The sequence below is a fragment of the Python bivittatus genome, unplaced genomic scaffold (genome assembly GCF_059951505.1).
Source record: "Python bivittatus isolate LINGU-HERP-01145 unplaced genomic scaffold, Pbiv_v1 ctg000480_np1212, whole genome shotgun sequence".
NCBI lineage: Eukaryota > Metazoa > Chordata > Lepidosauria > Squamata > Pythonidae > Python > Python bivittatus.
In genome coordinates this window covers 27966259-27990658 of record NW_028277075.1, presented here as the reverse complement: position 1 = coordinate 27990658, position 24400 = coordinate 27966259, and the positions used below count along the sequence as shown (strand labels likewise).

The following is a 24400-nucleotide window of genomic DNA, read 5'->3' as shown; positions in this document are numbered from 1 at the left end:
CCAAAATATATCTTCCTCTGAGCTGAATTTGATGGCTTAAAAAGTGTTAACAATTTCTCAGTCAGCTATTGATACATGTGCAGAAGGCAGAAATGTACTATATGGTGTGAAGGCCACCATGTACAATGTAACATTAGAAACTGAGAGCATGTATAGTATATGTAGTATTTACTTTTCCTTGATTGAAAGTGAGAAGTCTACTTTTCCCAGAGCTATTACAGGTAATAAGGGGCCTTTGTTTTATAGTACTGTTTAATCCCAATCATTTTTTAGTCTCTAGGTTACTTAAGGTACACTACTGTATTCTGCCTAGGCTAGATTTCCCCATGTATAGTAATGACTGTGACCTCTCATTTCACAGCCACATAGAACCTCTGTCTTCTGGCATCTAGCCACTCCTTGGATCAATCAGATTTTAGATCCCATAGTGCTGTGCATGTATCAGCTTTCCTGGATTCCTACACGTTCAAGATGTGATCGTAGAGATTAGGTGTCTGCTCCAGTGAAGCCACATATTTTTTATCCACATCTTCCTTTATATGTCTTGCAATCTACCCATCACTTCATATCACATCTCCAAGTCCTGGCTAATCACCAGAGTAATAGAAGTTCTGCAGAATTACAGTGCAACTGCACTATGATGGCTCTTTCATTGCATTTCTATTTAAGTAAATGGGATAGAGAAAAAAAACAAAGGTGGGAGTTTAATCAAAGTGCCTGATTTCTGATGTTGAAAAGAAGCTCCAGGATTAAACTATATGTATTTTTATGCATACATTTACATGCTGATCATTCTTTGCTACAAGACAGGTGATCTTTGTTTTCAGATACTATATTTGAATAAGTGATCCATGGTGCCAGGTGGGATAGTAGCACTCACTTGCAATGCCTTAAAAGCTACAGTACTTTAAAGGGAAATTCCAGAAATGGCATAGAAACAAATTAAATAATAAAATAAAGGCTTAAATTGAGAATGTAAGAGGCTTGCTATTTTCACTCATACTCCAAAAACTCTGGAAACTGCAACTCAAGTTAGCAAACTTAAAATTTATTTAAGTTATAAAACTATAAGGCCTGCATTCAGACCCATATATTATGATGGCTTTACAAGTCAGTTTATGTGTACCCAAAGTTTGCCTTGGGGTTTCAGCCTGACATTTGTCAGGTGAAGAATGCTTCCAGACGGGCACTCAACAGGTACAGCTTTCCCCATTAATTCATGTGGGGAGGTGTATGGGGAAAATATCATTGCTTCTCCTGCTGTTCCTGTCTTGTGACAAAACTCTACTGGAGTGCTACTGTTCCAGTGATAAGAAACAACAACTTGCTGTTCTTTTTCATCCTTCCTTCCCTCTCTCCACTTCTTTTCTCAGGTGTCTTTATTCTGTAGCAATAACTTATATTCAGAAAGAGAAGGTGATTTTAATTAAAAATGTAAGTGTTGTGAGATGCTAATGCTGCAATATGGCCTGCTGTCAAATTTGAACACAAATAGGGTCTGAAAACAGAAGTGACACATGTTGAGATTGCTGAAATGCAATTTTCCACTACCCTAGACTAAAATTTTCCATCCAAGTTCATAAATACTTTATTTTTACAAGTACTCTTTAGACTTCGATAAAATAAAATACTTGCATCCTGATTTGAACCTGTAATTCAAGAAATGAAAGCAGTACCTGGGTTGGTACACTGAGTACAGATGTGACATACAGAATTGTCAGTATGATAGAGGTTATACATGGCAACTGTTTGTTTACTGAGGCCAAACACTAAGTTTCTCCATGCCATTATAAAAGCCATGACATTATAAATGCCAAGGGTCACAATCCAACTTTATAGAAATTATAGTCATCAAGCCTTGCTAAGCTGCAATTGTGATCCTTAAGTTACAGCATAGAGATCATGTCTCTCTTTGCCATCATTTTCTGAATGCCCCAGTCTGTGTTTCCAAGGTTCTAACAGCAATATGTTGTTCTTTGTTCCACGAATTCCACATATTATACAGTGTATTAAGAAACCTGATAATTTCACTTGCTCTTAGATTAATATATCTGGGGAGGTCAGTGAATCCTGCCCAAGTTAAGGATTCCTGTTGCAGTCTTCTTCAAGTCCAGCTAGCATTCATGCCTTGCATTCGCATTGGTGAACCAGCACCACTAGCTTTCAAAACACACTTCTGCTATTTCCGGCATTCAAACAAAGAATAGAGAAGAGTGAGATCATGGCAGGGGACCACATTTCCTAATTTGCATTTGTTTTCTAGTCATATGCCAACCATTATGCTGGCATGATGGAATCGGAAAATAGACTCTACTCGCATTGGGACAACCACAAGCAGATGCATTTGTATATGTCTGGAGGCTGTTTTTACATTCTGTGTAATATTTCAATGCCTCTAAGCAATCTTACCTTTCATTGAAAGAACACAACCACATTTCCCTTGCCTGGGAAATCTTTACACATTTGTGTGTGCCTGAAATGAGGAAAGAGACAATAATGGAGAAAGGATGGTAGGAAAACTACGTTGCCGTTCAACTGTGGGTTGAAAAGGGGGTCAGTGGAGCTGCATTGCCTTGTGACAGGCTAAGCTGAATGGATCACCCTGCTGCTTACTCCACTCCACTCCACTCCAGGTTTTTTTTTCTTTTTCATTTCTGTGTCCACCGGAATAAGATCTTCCCCACTGCAGGAGGAGCATAGAAAAGCAGAGTTTTAAAGAGCAGAGCTTGCCCATGGAATTGACATACCCCAGTGAAAGTGGCTGCAGCATGTGCACTTTCTCTCATTTCCTTATTAATAATTGTGCTGCTCATTATTACTGATTCAAAGCTGAGCCAGATATCCTTGGTTCATAGAGCACCTCCATTCATTTGCATAGTTTGTTTCCCCAAAAGGTTCTCCATAATTTGCATTAGACAGAAGCACATTTGTGATGTAGCATCAGGCTCCCTGGCAAAATCTCAGCAGAAATTTTCAGACACTCAGCAGTTGGCGCAGCTCAGCTCAGGTGCTAGGCTTGAATTCCGCTGGGGGCTCTCAGACACACAGCACAGCATGGCTAGATAAGAATCTTTCTTGCATACTACAATGAAGCCATATAAATAGTTGATTGCCATCTGTCACCATCTTACACCCATGGCTGATGCCTTTCTTCCTGCCATGCCTTAGTAGACTTTTTGCTGTGTGCTTCATGGCCTTGAAGCAGACCATTGTTGGTTGTTCATATACCGGATTTCCTTGCCTTGGGAACTGGTGACTATCAGCTTAACTCTCACATGTAGAAATCTTACTTGGTAGTTGAAACTTGCATTGAGAATCACATGAAATCATTGATGGTTTTGTTACTAGCAGTTATCAAATTAACAAGAGATGACATGATTTTTATCTTTGGTAGTTTGGCAATACAGCACCACCTTCTCAAACAAAGTATTTCATATTAACAGGCAAAACATGTCATTTTTTCCTTGTGGTATGTAATTGTTCAGCTAAAATGCAGTTATTTTTTAATATTTTATTTTACTATTTATATCCCACCTTTCTGTTTAAAAGGCAGCTTAATTAATTAAAACAAATTATCACAATATCAGTAGTCCTTTGTTAAGAAACATTTATTTATTTGATTGATATCCCTTTCATTTGTATAGTTCAAGGTGGTGTACAAAATGCTTAATTATTAATTCATAATGTATAATTATTGGATCCATATTTTCATTCATTGCATGCATTTGCTATCAAGAAACTGTGCATGTGTATCTTGTGAAGTATTCTCTATTTGTATCTGAACAAGTTGAATCTATAAAGTATGGTTGTGAAGAAAACAGAATAAAGAGATGTAATTAAAGTACATTAAGCTTTGGTAATAAAATAACAAAAGAACAACTGTATTGCCTAAGTAGTATATATAGAGGATGAATTCTTTTTAGAAGTGGCCAATTCAGTGTACATTCAGTGTTATATAACAAAGTAATTTATCATATGAGAAAAAAGTATTTTTAGTTTCTGTATTTAACTGTTCATATCTTATGTAACTAAAGTATAGTTGCTATGGACAGTGCAACCATGTGAATCTGGGTCTCCAGTCTCTGGATACTTGAACCATCATATCTAAAAAAGTATTGTTTATTCCACTGGATTTTTCTCCCAATTCTTCCATAATTATTGACCACAACTGGATTTTTTTTTCTTGGAAAAAAATTATTTCATCACAGTTATCTAGCTAAATTAGATTATCTACCTATCTATAGTATTAGTGCTGCAAACAGTATTCTACATGCCCAATAGAGTTCCTACCCCTGGTCATCTTTAGCCTGACTAGTTTCATGATACAGTTAAATCCAATGCAAAAGAAACATGAGTTTTCTTGCTTCTTTCACAGGAAGTAAAGGTTTCCAGAAAAAATGCAGTGGGAAAGAAGAGGGAGGTCCCTTTACTTTGGAGGCAGTCAAGAAGGTTCAGTCTTTAAAAAAAAACTTTAAAAAAGCTCCCACATAGGCTTGCAGCATTGCTGACCCATGCAGAAGTGTTATTTGTCCCCCCCCCCCCATCTGTTTCTCTGTCAGTTCCACTTTTGACCCTGGATGGGGTTGCTTTCCCTCCTGAAGAAGCAAATCCACTACTTGGAGGTTGTCCTGGGTTCACAACTACTGTTAGACATGAAGGTGGAGGCTGTGGGCAGAGTTTGTGAAGTTTTGACTGGTGCACTGGTTGTGGCCTTTCTTGGAGCAAGGGGCCCAGGCAACAGTAACTCATGCCTCTATGGCCTCTATGGTAGTAATGCAATGTGCTTCACATGGAGCTGGCTTTGAAAACTGCTCAGAACTGTAATTAATGACAACAGCCTACCAGCTGGTGGCCAACAGCTATTACAGCCATATAGTATCAGTTCTGCAGCATTGCACTAGCTTCCAAAAGGTTTATGTGTATGATTCATAAACCTAGTTTTAACTCACAAAGCAGGGCACACAGGTTCTTGGTTGTGCTCCTCATTATTCGGTCTGATCAGAAAGCCAAGTACTTTCACCTTTGATGTTGTATTAGCTACTGACCAGTAGCAGACACTGTCTGACCACCTTCACCCTTATTGGTACTCTTCAGGCATACATTTCCTCCATACCTAAAATGATAAGGGAAATACTCTATTTTCAGAAGACTTATTTTATATATAAATTTCTCTCTCTCACACACACGCACACACAATATGGGGACCAAACGTTATTGAGTCTACACGCTTGTCCATTACTAACCTTTTCACAAACATGGTCTTATGCTATGTAGATATAACATTTACACTCATGGCTCAAGGCCAAGGCCACCAACAATCCAGCTACTTGGGCATTGGGCTGAGGTAGCTAAACTGGAAGAGATGATGAGTGCCACTTGCCCTTCCTTCCTTCCTTCCTTCCTTCCTTCCTTCCTTCCTTCCTTCCTTCCTTCCTTCCTTCCTTCCTTCCTTCCTTCCTTCCTTCCTTCCTTCCTAATTTGTATGCTGCCCATCTTCCCCAAAGGGTGACTCTGGGTGGCTCACAGTTAGAGTAAAACCTGAAAACAATTAAAAAAATAAATACCCACACTATTTTTTTCTGGAACAGTTTGCCCCATTCTTCTCACCATATGTTACATATTCTGTCAATCAATGCATTTACCTTCTAGTTCACATACTCCTTGTCCTTCCCTGCTCTCTCTTCCAAATCCAGCCCCCTTACCAGCCACCACAGAATCCATAGTCATCCCTTCTGCTTTTGCCATTCTCTATAGTCTGGATCCATACTCTTGCCTGAGGGACAGTATCTGTCCTTTATTTAAATTTCAGTTCCTTTTGTTATGGGAATAGCCTGAATAAAAATATTAAGAAAGAATATGGTGGGCAGTATTTTATTAAACTCCCAACCATCCTACTGCATAGCACATCTTGACTGTTTTTTACCTGCTGCCACATATTTCTTCACAGGACCACTTCCTTCATTTCTCACTTTTTTCCTATAGCATGCTACATACAGATGGAACGTCCTTCAAGAAAAATGGAAAGCGTGCGCTGTAGGAGAACATCGATTGTTCAGCCTGACTTTGTATTGGCAAACAGATTGCAGTTTATTCAGTTCTTTCACATCTGCATTTTCCCAATTTTCAGATACAATTTTGGCAAGGGGGGATGACAATGCATAGCATTAAATGATGCATGAAATGACCTGTCATACTGCATTATGTGGTATAGAAAAATACACAAAAGAAAAATATCAGGGAGATAGACACTATTAATGGAACACCTGCAATTCATTGGGGAAAATCTATTCATACAATATGGCTTTGTATACATTTATCAACAGTAACATAAAAGGAAAGAATGGTGCATCTCCCATTTTCTCCCATTTTCCTTATAATACTGGTAGCTAAGATGCTATTTTCAAAGGATCATTTGTTACAGATGCAATTCTGCCATACTTCAGCTTCATGCTGGGGAAGTGGTGTGAGTTAATGCAATAAGCTTAATTAGAATTTTCTCACAGTGAAAGTAACCCAGGGGCCGCATGAGGGCTCACACCAGTGGAAGTGGCTTGTGGGGTAATTGATTTTGAATGTTTTTTAGTTTTTATGTATAGGGCTTGTTTTGTAGTTTGACCTTTTAATTAATTAATGGGGTTTTTTTAACTGTTTGTGGCTTTTACTTTCATTGTGAGCTGCCCAGAGTCACCCACTGGGGGAGATGGGTGGCATACAAATTTAATAAATAAATAAACCCAGTAATGTATTAGATTTTGGCACTGCACTTATCCAAGGGTTTGGAATGAATAACATCACAAAACTAAGACCTTCATGTTACAAAATCACAATCCTAGCTTGACCGTGAGGACTGGAAGGACCAAGATCATATTCAAAGAACCTGAGGTCAGACAGGTCCATTATTGTAACAATGCACAGAAGTCAACCACCCCTCCCAGAAAGACATGGGTAACTCTTAGTCCATTAGGATGTACAGGTGGATAAGGGATGTCAGATTTGAACCTGAGGGTGGATGAATGGAGAGACAGAGAAACAGACGGGCAGACTGCTTGTAACATATAATTGGCAGTTGCTGGATTTGGGCTCTAATTACCGTTTCTCTAGTATCGGTGATAAAACTACCTTATCAAAGAGCTGTGTCCTTGAGTCTCTGCCTTCAGGGTCAAGTGAAGCCTGACATGGAATTTTTGCCCAGGAAGAGATAGATCCTTTGTGCCTCTAATGCTTCGAGAAAAGAAACATTGAGTTGATCCAGGTTTTGTTTTTATTACAAAACTGAAATCATGTAAGCATTCAAGATGGTTTAAATTTGAGTAAATGTTTTGTAATGTATTACTTTAGTGTAAGACAAAGTAAAGGACAGAAACATGGCACTGAAAATCCTGGTTGGTCTCCCTCACCATGTGGTTTCTTTGTCTCAGAGTATTGTGTGAACTGAGCCAATGTGGCTTGGAGACCTTAGCTTAGTATGTTGTGTGATCCCATCTAATTGTGGCTCATGATTAATTATGCTATGGTTATGGTTTGGCTGATGTGCAAACTAGAACATTGTGTGATTAGGGAACCAGAAGCATAGTTTACATACCCAGTTAAGGAGATGAAACTCTGTGGGCTAAAAGGGAAATGTGTGCTTTATTTTAAAGACCATTACATAATGTCATGGCAGACCTCAACATTGGGTGCAAAACATTGGGCTGTTTCAGTTTTGTGTATCTTACCTTTCTTAGATTACCAGGGTTTTTGGCCTTGGTAATTTCTCCTCTCTGTTCTATGTTCCTAGGCCCTTTCCTTTAGGCACCATCCTTTGGCCTTTTCTTCTTGCACATGTTCCTTGATCCATGTTTCTTCCAGCAATCCTCTTACTTTCTGATGCCCCTGCTTCTTCCATGCTGGGTTCCACATACCTTCAGCCTGCCTGGGTCACAGCAGCTCAGTCCAGGGCTAGCACCATTTTCCCTATGCTTTCTTCTTCCTATGACGTGATGGCAGCCCAGACGCTCCCTGCCAGACTTCTTCACTAGCACAAACCTCCTATCCTTTGGTGTATGAAATGAGTAAATGGATGGTGATAGTTAATTGCGTACCCTCATCATTTCTTGAGGCAAAGCTAGCAGGATTTAGACATTCTTGCATGGAGACTTAGAGCCCTGCAAAGTGATTTTTTTCCCTAGGAGGCTGCATGGCTCTTAGATGCCTTATATGCTTTTTTTAATAACTGAAGCCTGTGGAATAAGCACATGGGAAGGCAGAACGGGAATAATAGCAATCACACAACCACTTGGCAATTAAACAAAGAGTGGATTCTACTCTCTGTCATGGTTCCACTCCAGGGTGAGAGAAGGCTAGAGGGAAGCTTCGTTGGGAGGTATACAGGGGTATTATTAGATAGTTAAGTACATTTCTCATGCACTGCTTCTTAAATTCTTCTTCTTCCTCCAGGAGGAGACAGAGGCCCAGTAAGTTGAGTAGAGAGTTCATGATCTTCATAGCAGTCCTGGGCACCTCACCTTTATACTTTCACTGCCCGCACACACACAGGCACGCATGGTTCTCTTCTCTACAACCATGTCTCCTTTTACAGAAAGAGAATGGATTTCTCTTAATCCTTTCTCTATGTCTGTCCATCTCTCTCATCCATAATTTTTATAGGTATGCTTTTACATGCTTTCCTTTTGGGTATCAAGCTATGTAATACTTTATTCATCACCTTTAAAATCTTTATCATTGTTTATTGGCATTTAAATGAGAAAAGATATTTTAGGAATTTTTAAAATACTAATTAATAGAGCTATTGATCAAAATTACCTAAGGGGATAGCCAGTGTGGTGCCCACCAGATTTCCTGCCGCACTTGATTTTACATGTTATAAAGCAAAGTAGTACTGGCCTCTAGCATTATTTTAATTTTCAAGAATGCCTCTGGTTCCCACATAGGCCTAGAGGCATTCTGAGAAAATGGAATGGATGAGTAACTGTACCCCATTATTTGCTTGAAAAAGTGTCATTGGGATCCTGATAAATGAGTATTTTGTAACTGGACAGACTCATTAATGCAGACATTTTGAGGATGGGCAAGAATGTCCAATGGCTGTCAAATACTGACAGCATCCGTAGCAGGCAGTTAAAATTCCAAATATTCCCTGTGGTCCAACCCATTTTCTTATGAAACAGAAGGACAGCATCCTAGCCAGCTAAAATAAAAAGAAGAATCTTGTGGTGTCATAAAAGCTATCAAATTTGGCATAAGCTTTTGGGGACTAGAGTATACTTCAAAACAAACATAAAATATTATCCTCCATTGACAGGTTGCAAAAGTACAATCTGTAATAATGTGATTACTGCTTAAACATAAGCAAAATAAACACCGTGACCAACACACCAGTAATTTTATTTTATTTATTTATTTATTTATTTATTTATTTAATTTGTCCCCGCCCATCTCCCCACAATGGGGGACTCTGGGCGGCTTACAACATACTAAAAAACATGAATACAGTTAAAAGTTATAAAACCAAACATTAAAAAATAAAAATAAAAAAGCTAAGAAATCCAAGAGGCCGCTGGGGCCACAGCATACCACTAAGGGGCCAGCCAACCCCAATTCTGATTTCTTCCCTCCCTGCCCCAGGCCAGATGGCAGAGCCATGTCTTTAGGTCCCTCCGAAAGGCCTGGAGTGAGGGGGCCTGTCTCACCTCCGGGGGCAAGATGTTCCAAAGGGCGGGGGCTACAGCCCCGCTAGTCGGAGCTCTTTTACCGCGGGGATCCAAAGCATGCCCTCTCTGTGAGTTTGGGTGGGTAATTGTTAATAATGTAATCATTTTGCTTTGCTAAATGAATTAGCACCTGTAGCAGAACAGACAGCCATTTCTCATTTCCAAACAAACAGAATCAAACTTATTAGTCCTTATTCCATTATTTTAAGCTGCAGCGAAATTCGTATGTTGGCGAATGGTTAGAGGAGTAAATAAATGTAAAAGGATTGCTTTCATTGGTTCCGTGCTTTTCTCTTTGGTTGAGATGTTGCTGCCAAACAAGATTCATCCGCTTATATTATGCCAGTGTTGTCCAAACTTGGCCACTTTAAGATGAGTGGCTGGCTGGGGAATTCTGGGAGTTGAAGTCCACTCATCTTAAAGTGGCCAAGTTTGGACAACACCGTATTATGCATTCTAAATCCCTAGCAACATGTTCAGGAATACATCACTCTGCAACAAGTTGAACTGTCAAACAGCTTATCCTTGAAGCTCTGCATGACTGCTTCCAGACCAAGGAATGCCCCCTCCCAGTTACTGCTGTGGGTCCTCAGGCTCAGCTGTTTTGGTTTGGTTTGCATTTGCATATGAGATCAGCATTAAAATTTAATGTGTTTAGTTGCATAAGAGAAATGCAAATGCTCTTGAGAAAGAAACTCTCCTATTGCTTTGAACTTGAGGTCAGTTTTATTCTTTCACTAAAAGTAATGCTAAGAGTTACTTGAAGATGAAACATGCACAGGTATGCATCCCTGTATACTTTTGATGATGTCTGAGAAACTCAAGGCCGTTCACAAGAATTCATGGGATTAAGTGTATGGAATTTCACCTTTATGGATTCCGTAGTAGTCAAGAAGGAGCAGATGGCAAAGGCCTTTTATAGTCCTTTGCTTGAAATCATTTTTTTTTCATAATGAGTTTCCAAACCCACCTTTGCTTGTTCCTCTGGCTTCCCTTCCTTCATAGCTTATGCCACACAGATAGACAGAACTTTGACAGCATCAGCCATCTTCAATCTGAACATGGAACATTTCTATTGATCCAACGACTGCTATTAGAGATCAGATGATGTGTAAGTACATGTGTGAGAGAGATGAAAATATTTCAGCTGAGGAAGGATAAAATGTTAGGCATAGAGAGTCCTCTTGTACAAAGGTTTAGTGGGATAATCTAAATAGACTGGATGGCACTGGGTTCTTAAAATTCGGTGCATGTTGAAACACATTGCAAGAATTCAGACTCTGGACTCTGGACTCAGCCACCCAACCAGCAGCCACTAAGAGGCTGTGTTCCCTACCTCCAAGGAATAAATTTGTGGAAGGAGAAAAACCAATTGTTTTTTTTTAATTTTTAATTTAATTTTTAATATTTTTTTAATCTGTTAGCCAGAGAAGCTACTGCAGCTATTCAAATGCTTCTTTCCCTTTTCCTCCCTATTTCTTCATACTGGGTCTACCAGCTGTGAGACTGCAAGTAGATTTTAGGTATTTTCTGTGCTGATAATAATAATATCCAATAATTCTAATCTACATGATTATATGCTATCATACATAACCATGATTATGTGTAAAAAGACACATAATCATGGTTGTGCCATAGTTATTGAAAGTAAAAAGGCTTGCACATTCTGTACTGTGGAACTGTGAAATAATGAATCATCATCTCCCACATGTCTCAGGAGAAAACATTTGGAGCAGAGCAATGACACTGTTTCAGTTATGTGCTTACTAGAAGGCAGTGATAAAATGTGATTACTGTGAGCTGAAATCATTAGATAGTGGCTGAAAACTAATTGTGGAGACTCCCAGCAAAGTGCCAAATTAGGTTTTGCAGTTAGAATATTTACTGCTTTGGGGCAGTTGTCTTTGAGTGCCCCCGTTACGTCTTGCTTTGTGACTATATTGCATTTCTATATCAACAATTACTTTTTTCTAGATAGCTTTTAGCTCCCCCAGCTCAAGCATACGAAACAATTCAAACCAATTAGAATGGCTAAATGAGTTAAAAACAATTAATAGGACCAACTCTCCCCAATTGTCTCTACCCCTCCTATTTGATCTGGCAGGAGAGCCATGCTCTGGGTACCACTGGGTAAGAAGTGTTGGCCGGTGGGGCCCAGAAGGAGAACCTTTTCAGTGGTGGCACCAGCTCTTTGGAACACGATCCCCTCTGAGATTAGATTGGCCCCATCCCTGTCCGCCTTTTTTGAGGCCTTGAAAACTTGGTTTGTGCCCAAGTCTTGGGCCCTGCATGTGGGGTAGACCCCATCTCCTGCTGTGTGGATGATTGGTTGGATAATGTCCAGCTTCTATGTGTTTTATTTTTTATACTGTGTATTTTATGTATTTTATTTATTTTATTGTAAGCTGCCTAGGGTCACGTAAAAGTGAGATGGGCGGCTATATGAATCAAATGAATAAATAAGCTAAAAGCCTGAGCATACAGTTTGATGATCTCAAGGATTTTAAACCTGTTGTGTTAATTGGGAGTGTGTGCCAAAGCACAGCTGGAGTTACAACTTCCATCATTCCCAGCCAGTACAGTTGGCTTCCAGGAAGTTAACATGTTAAAAAAGGGTACTTTAGGGTGTCTTTCTACAGTGTTCTTGACTTTATAACCTTTCCTATCCATATAATAGGCATCAGGGAGGGGAAGAGGAGAGAAAATTAGAAAACATGCATTATGACATCACAATGCAAATTTTGTGACTTGGATACTTATGTTTGGCATTAGAACACAAGTACAAAAGGCCAGGGCTTGTATCATGACATTGTGATGCACAGTTACCATTTTTTTCATCGTGATATTTGGACCAGACACCTATGATCCATACAGATTCTATATTATTAAAGAAGAGATCACTGTTGTGAAAATGGCTGTAATTCATCTAGTTATGATAGAAGAAATTGTATGTGTATGTTTGAATAATATTTGAAAGGAAATATTACCACTTCTGCCTGGAATTATCAAGAATAGCAGAATCAAAGGCAGATTTGCACTAAGCCTTGGTTTGTTCTAACCCAAGGTGAGTCGAACGAGTAATTCTAAGATACTAATTATGCTTTACATATTACAATGACTTAGTTCATAAGTCAAAAGCAGACAAAGAAGTACAGGGCCTACCTAGATTTGTTGATATTCTTCTCTACTGACTTCCTCCAGACTTAGATGGGAATGACCAGCAATAAGGAATGAAGTATAAAGGTTCTGTACAGAAAGAAGATAAGGGACAACTGGCTTGGCATCATATTGATGTATACCAGATGTTGCTTATTTTCTGTTACCCAAGCTGTTTTCTTCATTGAAGTCATTCCAAACTAGCAGCAAATCTGTATTGCCCCATACTTCAATAGAAGAGCACATTTTGTTAAACACTCTTGATTTTGGATCAAGAAATAGGAGTGATTTGTATGCAGATGTTTTGTAAGCTCCTGTGGTTAGTAATAATGACAACAATAATTTCTGATGTGTGAACCTATTAAAACAAATAATGAAAAATTCAGTTTCCTTTCTCTTTAAGATTGAGAAACATAGAGTCTGGCAATTAATGTTCTAAAGGATATGTTGGCATTTATGAATGAGAAATGTTTTGTGGAATTATATTTTGTTAAAAAGCTGGCAGTAATGTTTCATGTATTTTCTGTGCCTGTATCTCCACTCATTATTTTCCTCCAAGCTGAAATCATTAATGTTCACTCTTTGAGTGTAGTCAGTCAGACAACTGTGAGTCCAACTAACAATATCATCTTGCCTCATTTTACCTTTTTATCAAGGAGAACATCACAACAAATTGCAAATTGAAGGCTTTGCTAAGGTCCAGGTACACTGTGTTTATGGCATTTTCCTGATCTACTAAGCTAGTATCTCTATCAAAGGAGCGGTGAAGTTACTCTGGTACAATTTGTTTATGACCAACCCACACTGACTCCTGTTAACAACAGCATGCCTATCCAAATTCTACCATACATGCTGCTTCATAATCTAGTCAAAGACTTTATCTGGTATAAACATCAAACTGACAGAGCTGCAGTTTCCCAGGACCTTCTTCCTCCCCAAGATGGGGATGACATTTGTTCCCCCTCCCTCCAGTCCTCTGGGATTTCATCAGTCCTCCTGAGATTTTCAAGATTACCCTGGGATGTAATCCATCTGGCCCTGCAGAATTCAACTCATTTAAATTAGTGAAGGTTTTTCTTACCCTCTCTTTGTCATCCTAAGCTGCAATTTCCTTGTTCTCACAGTGGCATAACAATGACCTAGTGCCAGCCCCACTGTGTATACCAGACCAGAAATCAATGCCATAGGAAAGCTGAAACTACTTGTATTAAGATTGGCTATAATAACAGAACCTTGAAAGTCTGTTTATATTGTACCTCCTTTCTTCCTTATACTGCAGTGAATTAGGGAGGGGTCTGCCTGCACTGCTTCCAAATGTTATCTCATTGTTCTGGACTTAAAAAATGTTTCAGACCCTTTTGCCTAAGTAATCACTCCTGCATGTTTCCATCAAGGTCATCTTCCTTATTCTCTACACCTAGACTGGACATGTAGTTCCTGCTTAAATATTAGGTGGAAGCTATGGCCAGGAGATCCTTTGACCAGCTTCAGCTGATGTACCAGTTATGGCCCTACCAGGACCAGGATGAGTCACACCTTAATCACCACTGAACTGGACTATTGTAACATGCTGTGTGTACGTCTGCCCTTAGACACCCAGAAGCTACAGCTTTTACAAAGCACAGCAGCTAAAATGTTGGTAGGTCAATCTCACCAGTGCAAAATAACACCCAATGCTAGTAGGATATTTCCAGGCCTGTCAGAGGGCTGTTCATCACCTCTAAAAACCTACACAGCACAGTACAGTTTAATCAGGCAATGTCTTGTCAGAATAGAGTTTGCCCATCTCTTTTGGTCCTTGTGAGAAGGCCTGCTGAGAGTCCTCTGACCTTTTAAGGTACATGGGATGTGGACAAGGTGAGAAGCCTTCTTGGTACCAGCTCTCCTTTTATGGAGGTCAAAACAGTCCCATTCTATCATGCCCTTGTGGGTGCCATTATGGTTTAATAGGAATTTGTTGTATTACTTGAGGGATTGTGTTACTCGAGGGATTGTTTTATTTGGATTTTTGTGTGTTTTTCTGTCTTTGTTTTGCTGTCCTTCAGGATTAGGGCAAGCTAGACATTCAGTAAGATGGTATAGATAAGATAAGATGGTAGACAGAGTCACCAATAAATGAAAACCTTCAAATACATCCCAAGGTTTTACAGTCAGCCTCTTGATTTGCAAGACTAACATATTATTTGTGTTTTATTTGCTAGATAGAAGATATCATTACAAGAATGCAGGATGACAAAACAGGTGGAGTGCCCATCCGCACCGTCAAGAGCTTTCTGTCGAAAATCCCTAGTGTTGTCACAGGTATGAATTTAATTAAAAGGTAACATATTTTTCGTCCAGATCCATTATGTGCTCAAACTGTGAAGGAAATTCACAACCTTCATCAACGGTTCTTTCCAATTTCAGCTTAATCGTTCTGTATTTTCCCCTCTTCATTCTCATGTAATTCTAGCATTAATGCTGATGCCTCAAGGATGTTAGGCCAGAAGTCAAGGGTTCCACTCAGCAAAATGAGCAGGAGGATTAGAAAACACAGTAGCCCGGTTTCACACATTTTAAAAGAAGTTAAGTATTTTATACATCACTATCTAAAAAACTTTGTCCCTACTGAAAGGTCAGTGAATATGGGACTAAAATACCCAGCTTCACTAATAAGCACATATTCTTTCAACTCCTGGGCTCTGAGCAAAACTTCAAGGAAACCGGCACAGGTAATTTGGAGGTAGAAAACAGCTTTCAGGTAATGTTTCAAACCAAAAATATTTTCAGCATAAAACAGCTTTTTCCCATCTTCTGAGAAGTGCTGTTCCAAAAAGATCTTGTTTTGAACTCAGAAAGCTTCTGAAATAGTCAGAACAGTCTTGAAGTGGTTCTAGTGAAGTCAAGTCAGCTATTTCCTACTCAAAAGAGTGTGTTTCAAAGTCAAAGCCTTTGCACACCATTGACAAGGAGGATTGGGAACTGGGGAAGCTGAGATAGTTTCCCAAGAAAGTAGTTTTTGCTTCAGAGTTATGGGCCTCTGAAGCTGAGTCCTGGCTGCTTCTTTGCAAAACAGGGGACATGATTTTCAACTGCAGAATGCTATATGTACATCACTCTCCCCTCTGCTGGCACAGTTTCCTTCTAGCTTCACCAACAGTCAGCATCGTTTGCTTTGTTTCTTTTACCCAGCAGTGCAGGTTTGAGCAATTTGATTATGTTGTAAACATAGATCTAGAAGTGGTATGGAGAAAAAAAAAATGCAGGTAGTGGATTTTCCCCCAGTGAGGAAAGGGTTAAGAATTTTTTCCCACAGGATTAATTGGCAATCTTGCCCTCCCACTTCTATTTTGCACAGTAAAATCAGTGACAGCTTGGAAGGCATGAAGATAATAGAAGTGGAATCTGTAGCTTTGCCCCAAGTACCTAAGAATGGCTCCAAAGTTTCAGAGAGTCAAAGGCCTGCCCCATCCTGTCCTGTGCTCTATTGGAACACCTGTCCTGGAACTTGTGTTCTCTGGTTTCATTGGGTGGCTTCCAGATGCATCCTTTTCATTAGGCAAGAGCTTATGAGAGAATGAATAATCTCAAGAAGTTGCCAAAACTGCAAAATCATGTTGCTGTAGTACAGGTAGTCCTCACTTAACGACTACAGTAGGGACCGTAAAATTGGTCTTTAAGCAGGGTGGTTGTTAAGCGAGTTACCACATGACTGGACCCAATTTTACAACCATTTTTATGATGGTCGTTAAGCAAAACATGGTCATTAAGTGAATCCAGCTTCTCCAATGGACTTTTTTTGCTGGAATTCGCTTAATGACGACATGGTTCATTTAATGGCTGCAGTGATTTGCTTAACAACCATCATAAAAAATTGCAAATTGCGATCATGTGACCACGGGGGGTGGTATGACAGTTTGCAATGGTCATTAAGTATGAGTACAGGTTGTAAAGCACTTTTTCCGAGGCCATCATAACTTCAAACCACTGCTAAATGAACAGTCATTAAGCAAGGACTACCTGTATCATAGAAGGTGATCTTACATGGGTACATTTGTGTCCAAGAGGAAGTTCTGGGCAAGAACACAGGTTCTAGTACAGCAAAGAAAGGAAGGCAAAGTGCAGTCTCCCATAAATCAAGGTAGAGTACAGAAGATAGGAGACGTTTCTTGTTTTTTGCAAAAATTCATATTCCATGCAGCACTCTGGATAGCTCCCTATCTACAGATACAAACAACTAGGATCCAATGTAGGGGCTAGGACCAGATCAAAGGCCTAAATAGGGCATGAAGGGTACCTAGTTCTATCTTTGCTGACAGCAGATTTTCTGGAGGTATAGGCTTTAATGGCTGTCAGAGGGTGTGAATGGATAAGAACAAAGCCAGTTAACATTTGTATACAGTGCTGTTTATTGCTATACAGGTAGTCAACTTACAATTATTTGTTTAATGACCATTCTAAGTTATGATAGTGCTGAAAAAAGTGACTTACAAGCAGTCCTAGCACTATGACCGTTGCAGTGTCCCCACGGTCACATGTTCAAAATTCAGGTGCTTGGCAACCAACATCCATTATATTTATTTATTTATTAATCAAATTTATATACCACCCATCTCTATAAGTGTATAATTGACTCTAGGCAGCTTACAAGTAAAAAAAAAAGCTATAAAAAATATTTTTAAAAATATACAAAGTTAAAAGATGGACAGAGATCCTCTAGCCACCAACCACCCCCAGTGCTGTGAACCCGCATTGGATCCCCATGCTAGTCAGCAGAGCCAGTGGGGGCCAATCTCACCTCAGGGGGACAAGACGTTCCACAGGGCAGGGGCAATGGCAGAAAAGGCTCTCCTCCTATACCCCACCAGTCGAAATTCTTTCGCTGACAGGGGACATAAAATGCCGTTCGTGCCAGACCAGGTGGGATGAGTCAGTATAATTGGGACGAGATGGTTCCTCAGGTGACCTGGGCCCATGCCATGAAGGGCTTTAAAGGTGTTTAAAACACCTTGAATTGGATCCAGAAGCAAACCTGCACCCAATGTAACTCAGACAGTAGAGATATTACATGTACAGCCCTAGAGGTGCCCATAACTGCCTGTACCACCGCATTCTGCACCAGCTGCAGCTTCTGGATACTTTTCAAGGGTAGCCCCATGTAGAGTGCATTGCAATAGTGCATGCATGAGATGACCAGGGCATGAGTGACTGAGAGAAGGGCTTCCCGATCCAGGTAAGGGTACAACTAGCACATAACACCGAGTTGAGCAAAGGCCCTCCTAGCAGAAGTCATGAGTCCAGGAGGATCTCCAGATTATGCACCAGGTCCGTCTGGGGCAGTGCAACCCCATCCAGAACCATAGATGGTAAGCCCCCAGATACAGAAGACCCCTGCACTCACAGCCACTCCATCTTACCAGGGTTCAGTTGAAGCCTGTTGTTCCCCATCCAGACCCCCACGGCCTCCAAGCACCATGAAAGAAATCCACAGCATCACTTAGTTCACCTGGGATAGAGATGTACAATTGAGTATTGTCTGCATACTGATGATACTTCATCCTGTGGTGACAGAGGATCTCACCCAGCAGCTTCATGTAGATGTTAAAAAGGAGCAGAGAGAGCACCAAGCCCTGTGGCACCCCACAAAGCACAACAAAACAAAACAAAACACAAAAAGACAAAACCCCACAAAACACAAAGCACCCCACAAAGCAAATTTACGGTGGTTGCAGTGTCCCAGGGTCACATGATTGCCATTTGCGACCTTCCCAGGGGACTTCCAACAAACAAAGTCAATGGGGGAAGCCGGATTCGCTTAACGACCATGTGATTTGCTTAATGACCGCGGCAAAAAGGTCGTAAAATTGGGTGTGACTCACATAATGGCCAGATTGCTTAGTGACAGAAGTTTTGGTCCCAATTGTGTTTGTAAGTTGAGGACTACCTATACAAGCTTAGTACAAAGCATATTCATAAGATTTTTAGTGAATTTCTGCATGTGTGTGTGTATATACACTGTGCATGTATATGTGTGTGTGTATATATTAGATTTATTGCTAATTAATAGATCTAATTATGAGTTGCATTTTTACTACTTCCTTTTGTAGGGCCAGTGTTTAGCTGCTAGTTTCTGCCTCCTCCCACACTTACTTATCTTAAGCACAGATTTACAAATGCTAACAACATCTGTCCTTAACACACTCTTGCCCAGTTTTCCAGCACCTGAATATTTGGAATCTGTTCTCCACTATCTAGAGTCCAGGGCTGCATTTTCCTTTTTGCTGGCTCTTTTTGCAGATTCCTTCTTTGGCTTCAGCTGCCACAGGCTCCTGGTTCTTCTCCCTGACTGTGGATCCTCTGGTTTCTGGCTCTCGCAGCCATTGCCTCCTCTGTTCCACATCTCTTCTAGTCACCTCTCTCTCCAACAGCATCTCTTGCCAAACCTAGAAGAAAATCCCCCTCCTTTTGAAATCTACATGCCAGTTTTCAAGCAATTCTAGGGAGCTTAACCTTTTTTTCCCCTTTTCTCTGCAACTGCTCACGTGGCCAAGCTGTGCCCTTGACAGTCAGACTACGACAGAGAAAAAACATTGACCTTTACAGTTGCGTGTAACATTTCTCTGTTCTAGGGCAGTTCATCCTACCTCAGTGGCAGGGAGGGGTCATACTATATTGGAGCTTCTGGGTTGAAATGCATTGTCTCAGAGGATGGCATTGCCACTTGTTCAGATTAGAAACCTGGTGAGGTGAACTGCCTTGAAACTGAATTCATAGCAAAGCAGGATCATCTGGGTTCAACGCTGAGGGCAATTACATCTTCCACTTTGCAGTGGGAGGAATTGATTCTAGTTGTGCCACTTATTTTTTGAGGATTCTAAAACCCATTGCCAGCTGAAGAAAGGGCTAAAAGTTAGTTGAACTACTTGTTTTAATTTGTGAAACACATTTAATAAGATCAGAAATAGCCCAAAGAACTTTTCAATTTGCATATTCTGCCTATTTTATATTGAGTACTTTCAGGCATCCAGAATTCTGGGAGAAGCCGGAAATGCCGATATGAAGATAACCTATGCATAGGTTGGTCATATTATCTGAGATCTGTATTTGATATTTTTCCTGTTACAAAATATGATTTATCAAAACAAAGAGGCGTATGCAGTCAATGCTTATTAAAGTTGACAGTGTACATAACGGGAATGAATTATGCAGATTAGATATATTTGCTTAAATGTGGCACATTGTTGCATGTTTATTTGTGGGCCTCACTTGTTCCCTTTATATTGTCAAATTAGGCTGTGCAGATAAATGTCTAAAGGACTTGCTGAGTGCTTCCCAAAAGCTAAAAGAAAATAGTACAATCTTTTTTGCATGCATTGAAGCTCCATAATTCATAACCTTTGTGGCCCAGCCAACCAAGCAAACATTTTAAGAAAAGCATGAAAGCTTAGCTTTTGTGCTTATCAGTACCACTGTAACCATAATGGTTCCTAATTCTGCTATAAGTGTAGTCTTTAAAAGTGAACAAAAATGTAGGTTGGCCTCTTCCAGTTTAGTGTTCTTCAGATATGATACTGACATCACTCCTTGCCATGTCACCTAACCTGGAATTTTTCATGCTGGTTGCTGGGAATGATTGGAATTGTAGTCCAGCTCCTTTAAAGGGCAGCTTGTTGGAGAAGGCACAAAAAGCATGATGATGTAATTTCAGGGTTCTCAGGAACTAATATCTGAAAATGTGCAGGTTAAAATTAAATATTCCTCCAGCTCAAATATAAAAGACATGTCAAGGTCACTATGTATATTTAGCCAAAAAAGCGGGGGGGGGGGGAGAGGGGGAGAGCACCTGATTTTCTTTCTTAACATTCATAGACTTGGCTAAGCATTCTAGTTCCTTAGGAGAAAATAAGATAAGTCCTGAACTGATTATACTTGTCTTTATAGAGAATCTAGCTTTCTGAAAACTGACCTGTTGCATTCATTAAAATAGTAGTTGGAATAGGACTTTTTTCAAGGCAACAAATATGCCATCTGAATCTCTCTATGATGTAGATTGCACCCCTGTTTATAAGGAAAGTATACTTTACAAATCACTGAAGAAATATCAGTGCTGACAGCCAATTTAACAAAACTTGTTAAGCAACAAATCTTCAAGCAGAGGCTGTGTAGTCTTCTGCTGCAAATGTTCTACTTCTGGATTTATTGCATTGAGCTTCAATAGCCTCTACTTCCTTCAGCTCTGTATAATTCTCTGATCACGTCTTGGATAGTCACCTATGGGGTAGAATTCCAAGTAGACCTGTTGATGCTAAAACAAAGCACTTCACTCAGGTGAATGTCCCACCAAGTTCAAAGGGCTCCTTCCATAAGATTGCTGCCTTGATGCAGATTGCATCTCCTTCAGATAAAATGACTGCGAAGAATCTGTTGTGCCTCTGAGTCTAAACTTATCTGTGAATAGCTATATATAGTGACAGAAAGGAAATGAGAAAGCAGGCAGCAATATCTCATCCAAGATTAGAGCTACTGCAGTAGTGAAGGAGATTCATGAAACCCTTGGTGTAGTAGAATTTCTAATCTTAATATGAGAAATGTAATGATGTGTATATGCGTGCATGTATGTGTGTGTGAATATATGTGTATGTGAATATATATGTCCATGTACATTGTATTTATGTTTGCATTATAAAGGCATGTGTGTGAATACATAAAAACAGCTTTGCATATCCTGGCTTTTTTTTTTTTTCCTGCACTCAGTCGTTACCGACTCTGCAGTGACTGCTTGGACGAGTCCTTTGCAGTTTTCAAGGCAAGGTGTTTCGGAAGTGGTTTGCCAGAGCCTCCTTCCTAGAGCAGAGCCCAGCTGGCGAGCGCAGGAGGCAGGGTTTCTGTTGCTTCATGCCCTTTTTGGGCGCACGCGGTTTTTCGCGCTTACCAGCAACTGCTCCCGACTCCTTTTTGCAAGGCGCCGCCAGCATTTTTCCTCCCACTGGAGTGAGAGTACCCATTTATCTACTCACGTGAGTTTTCGAACTGTTGGGTTTACAGGAACTGGGGAGGAAACAGGAGCTCACCCTGCTAACGCGAAGGCTGGACTCGAACCGCTGAAGCGTCGACCATTTCTGGCCAGCAACTTTCAGCGTCATTAAGCCGCTGCACCACCCATATGGAGGCAGGAGACCACAGCTTGCCAAAAGTTATTATTATCCTAGTTTATGAAGCCACAGATGCATGAGAAGAATAAGATAGAATATACTGTTCATGAACAGGTCAATAAGCCATGGCTTGTTACCCCAGGATCACTCTCTCAGAAATGGGTTGGTGGGGGCTTCCACGTGAAGACCTATGGCAGGCTAGACTTCCCTGCACGTGTTTCTGCAAGTGGGGACAGCACCGCAGCGAAGATTGCCAGCTAGGTGGCAAGTTCTGGCTGATGAAATTCTCTCCAAAGAAGGAGAAATCGAGAGATTGTGCACTTGTGTTCTGGATAGTTGCTCCTCGCAAGGAGACTGCAGGAATTGAGTTTCTTGCAGTCGATCATGGGTTGAGTGGTTTGGGAGCCGAGGGATTACCTTCATGCTCAAAACCGCTGTGCAGCCTTTACGGACACTTGACCTGCAAAGGCCTCACTTTCGGAGATAATTAATTTACAACTTAAGAGAGATCTTCCAACTGGCAGGAAAGAATAAAGATACTTGGTGAGTTGCTTTCTCTTTAGAATTAAGAAGAGAAAAAAATATTATCTTAAAGGATTTTGACTTAAAAGCAAAAAGCTTAACAATATTGTGATTTTAAAAAGTTTTAAATGGATAAAGGGGACAGTAATTTTAGAAAACAAAAGAATATTTTTTTTCTTTCATGAAAGTGCCTTTGAAAATAGTAAAATTAACTAGAAAAACAGACTGGACCTTTGTGGGAATGCTGATTGTTTATTATTAAGAAAAGTAGATAATTGGTGGATTTTGCAAAATAAGAAGAGAAGGGTAATATGAGCCAGACTGCGTGACTGTGGCTAGGGAGAGCTCATTGGGACTAAAGTGTTAAAGACAGTGAAAAGCAAAACAGGAAAAAAAGAAGGAGGAGGAGGAGATTGCTTTTTACTTTTGCCCTAGTAATTGACATACTTTCACTTTGGGGCCATAAATATTACAATGGCAATCACAAAAAAAAGCAGCAAAAATAGGAGAAGGAAGGAGAGATTCTTCTATACTTCTTTTATAATTTACAGATAAGGGCATCACACCAGATTTATAGCACAAAATGTTTGAGGAATTTGGCAAGAGGAAAAGTGAAACAGTTGCCAATAGTTTGGATGCTTTTAAAAAAGAAATGGAAGAAGGATTTGCAGGGATAAAAAAAGCACATGAAAGAAGAAGTTAAGAAGATTGAAGAATCTGTAGGACAATTGACTGGAGATGTAAAACAAATTAATGGCAAATTGGAAGTTTTGGAAAGTAAGACAGAAGTTATAAACAGAAAGATGGAGAAAGTTTTGGATAACTTGGCATTACTAGAACTGAGAGAAAAAGAATTTTGTTTAAGATTTAAAGCAATTCCAGAAGACCATGGGAAAGATATCAAAGAAAAGTTTGTTAAGTCCCTGCCTAACTTTTTGTATTGGGATGAAGATGACACAGAGGCAGAGATTAATAAAGTTTATAGGATTAATACACAATTTGCAAAATTAAGAAATGTTCCAAAGGATGTCCTTGTGCACTTTGTCAGGAAGAAGACTAGGGATCAAATTGGGCAGCAGCATTTTAATACTAGATTGAGAATTGATAATACAGATGTAATTGTACTTAAGGAAATTCCAATTATAATACTGTGCAAGAGAAAAGAGTATTTTTTTTTTCTGACAGACAAGCTCAAGCAGAAAAAGACTCCATTTAGAGGGGATAAGATGGAAGGGGTGATTTTTACTTTTAAACAGCAGAGATTCAGACTGAACTCTCTGCAGAAAGCAAAAGACTTTCTGAGAAAATTCAAAGAAGAATTGGAGGAAATGCATGGAAGTGACAATGACAGATGTGATATCACAACAGATACAACAGGACACTGAAGATGCTACCATGTGGGGCACTACAGGTATTGATTTTTCAATGAGAGAGATAAAAATAAAGATGAATTATGCAAAACAAAGACATTTTGAATCTGCAAATAAACCGGGGAAATGGTTGGCATGTAAGTTGCAAAAAGAAAAGAAAGTGATACTAAAGTTACAAGAAGAAAATACTGTAATAACAGATAATGCAAATGTGTGAAAAGTGTTTTACCAATATTATTCTACTTTATATAAAGGTCAAGAAATTTCCTTGGAAAAAGTGGATGAATATTTACATAAACAGAATTTACTGAAGATTACAGAGAATCAGAGACAAATTTTGAATGGACAATAAGCCAAGTTTGTGAAGCTATTAAAAAGACTAAAACAGGAAAGGCACCTGGTCCAGATGGTTTGCCAGCCTCTTATTATAAATGTTTTGAGGATGAACTTTTACAACCTTTGCAACAAATGATGAGTATTATTTTACAGAATGGAAAGATTCCTGATAGAT

The 24400-nt window shown here is 39.7% G+C and overlaps 1 protein-coding gene across 9 annotated transcripts in view; it reads left to right on the top strand.

Annotated features, from left to right (window-relative positions):
• RGS6 (regulator of G protein signaling 6) overlaps window positions 1-24400 on the top strand; it is a 250205-nt gene that overhangs the window by 113698 nt on the left and 112107 nt on the right. For 8 of the 9 annotated variants that reach the window (XR_015797013.1, XR_003084542.2, XM_088145566.1 and 5 more), the window contains exon 3: window positions 15068-15167. Coding sequence is in view for 6 of the 9 variants with exons in the window: in XM_088145566.1 (XP_088001692.1) it covers window positions 15068-15167 (100 nt within the window). In the remaining 3 variants the exon portion in view is untranslated. Of the gene's footprint in view, window positions 1-15067; window positions 15168-24400 lie in introns of those variants that run through there. The other variant, XM_025165675.2, reaches the window with a different exon arrangement.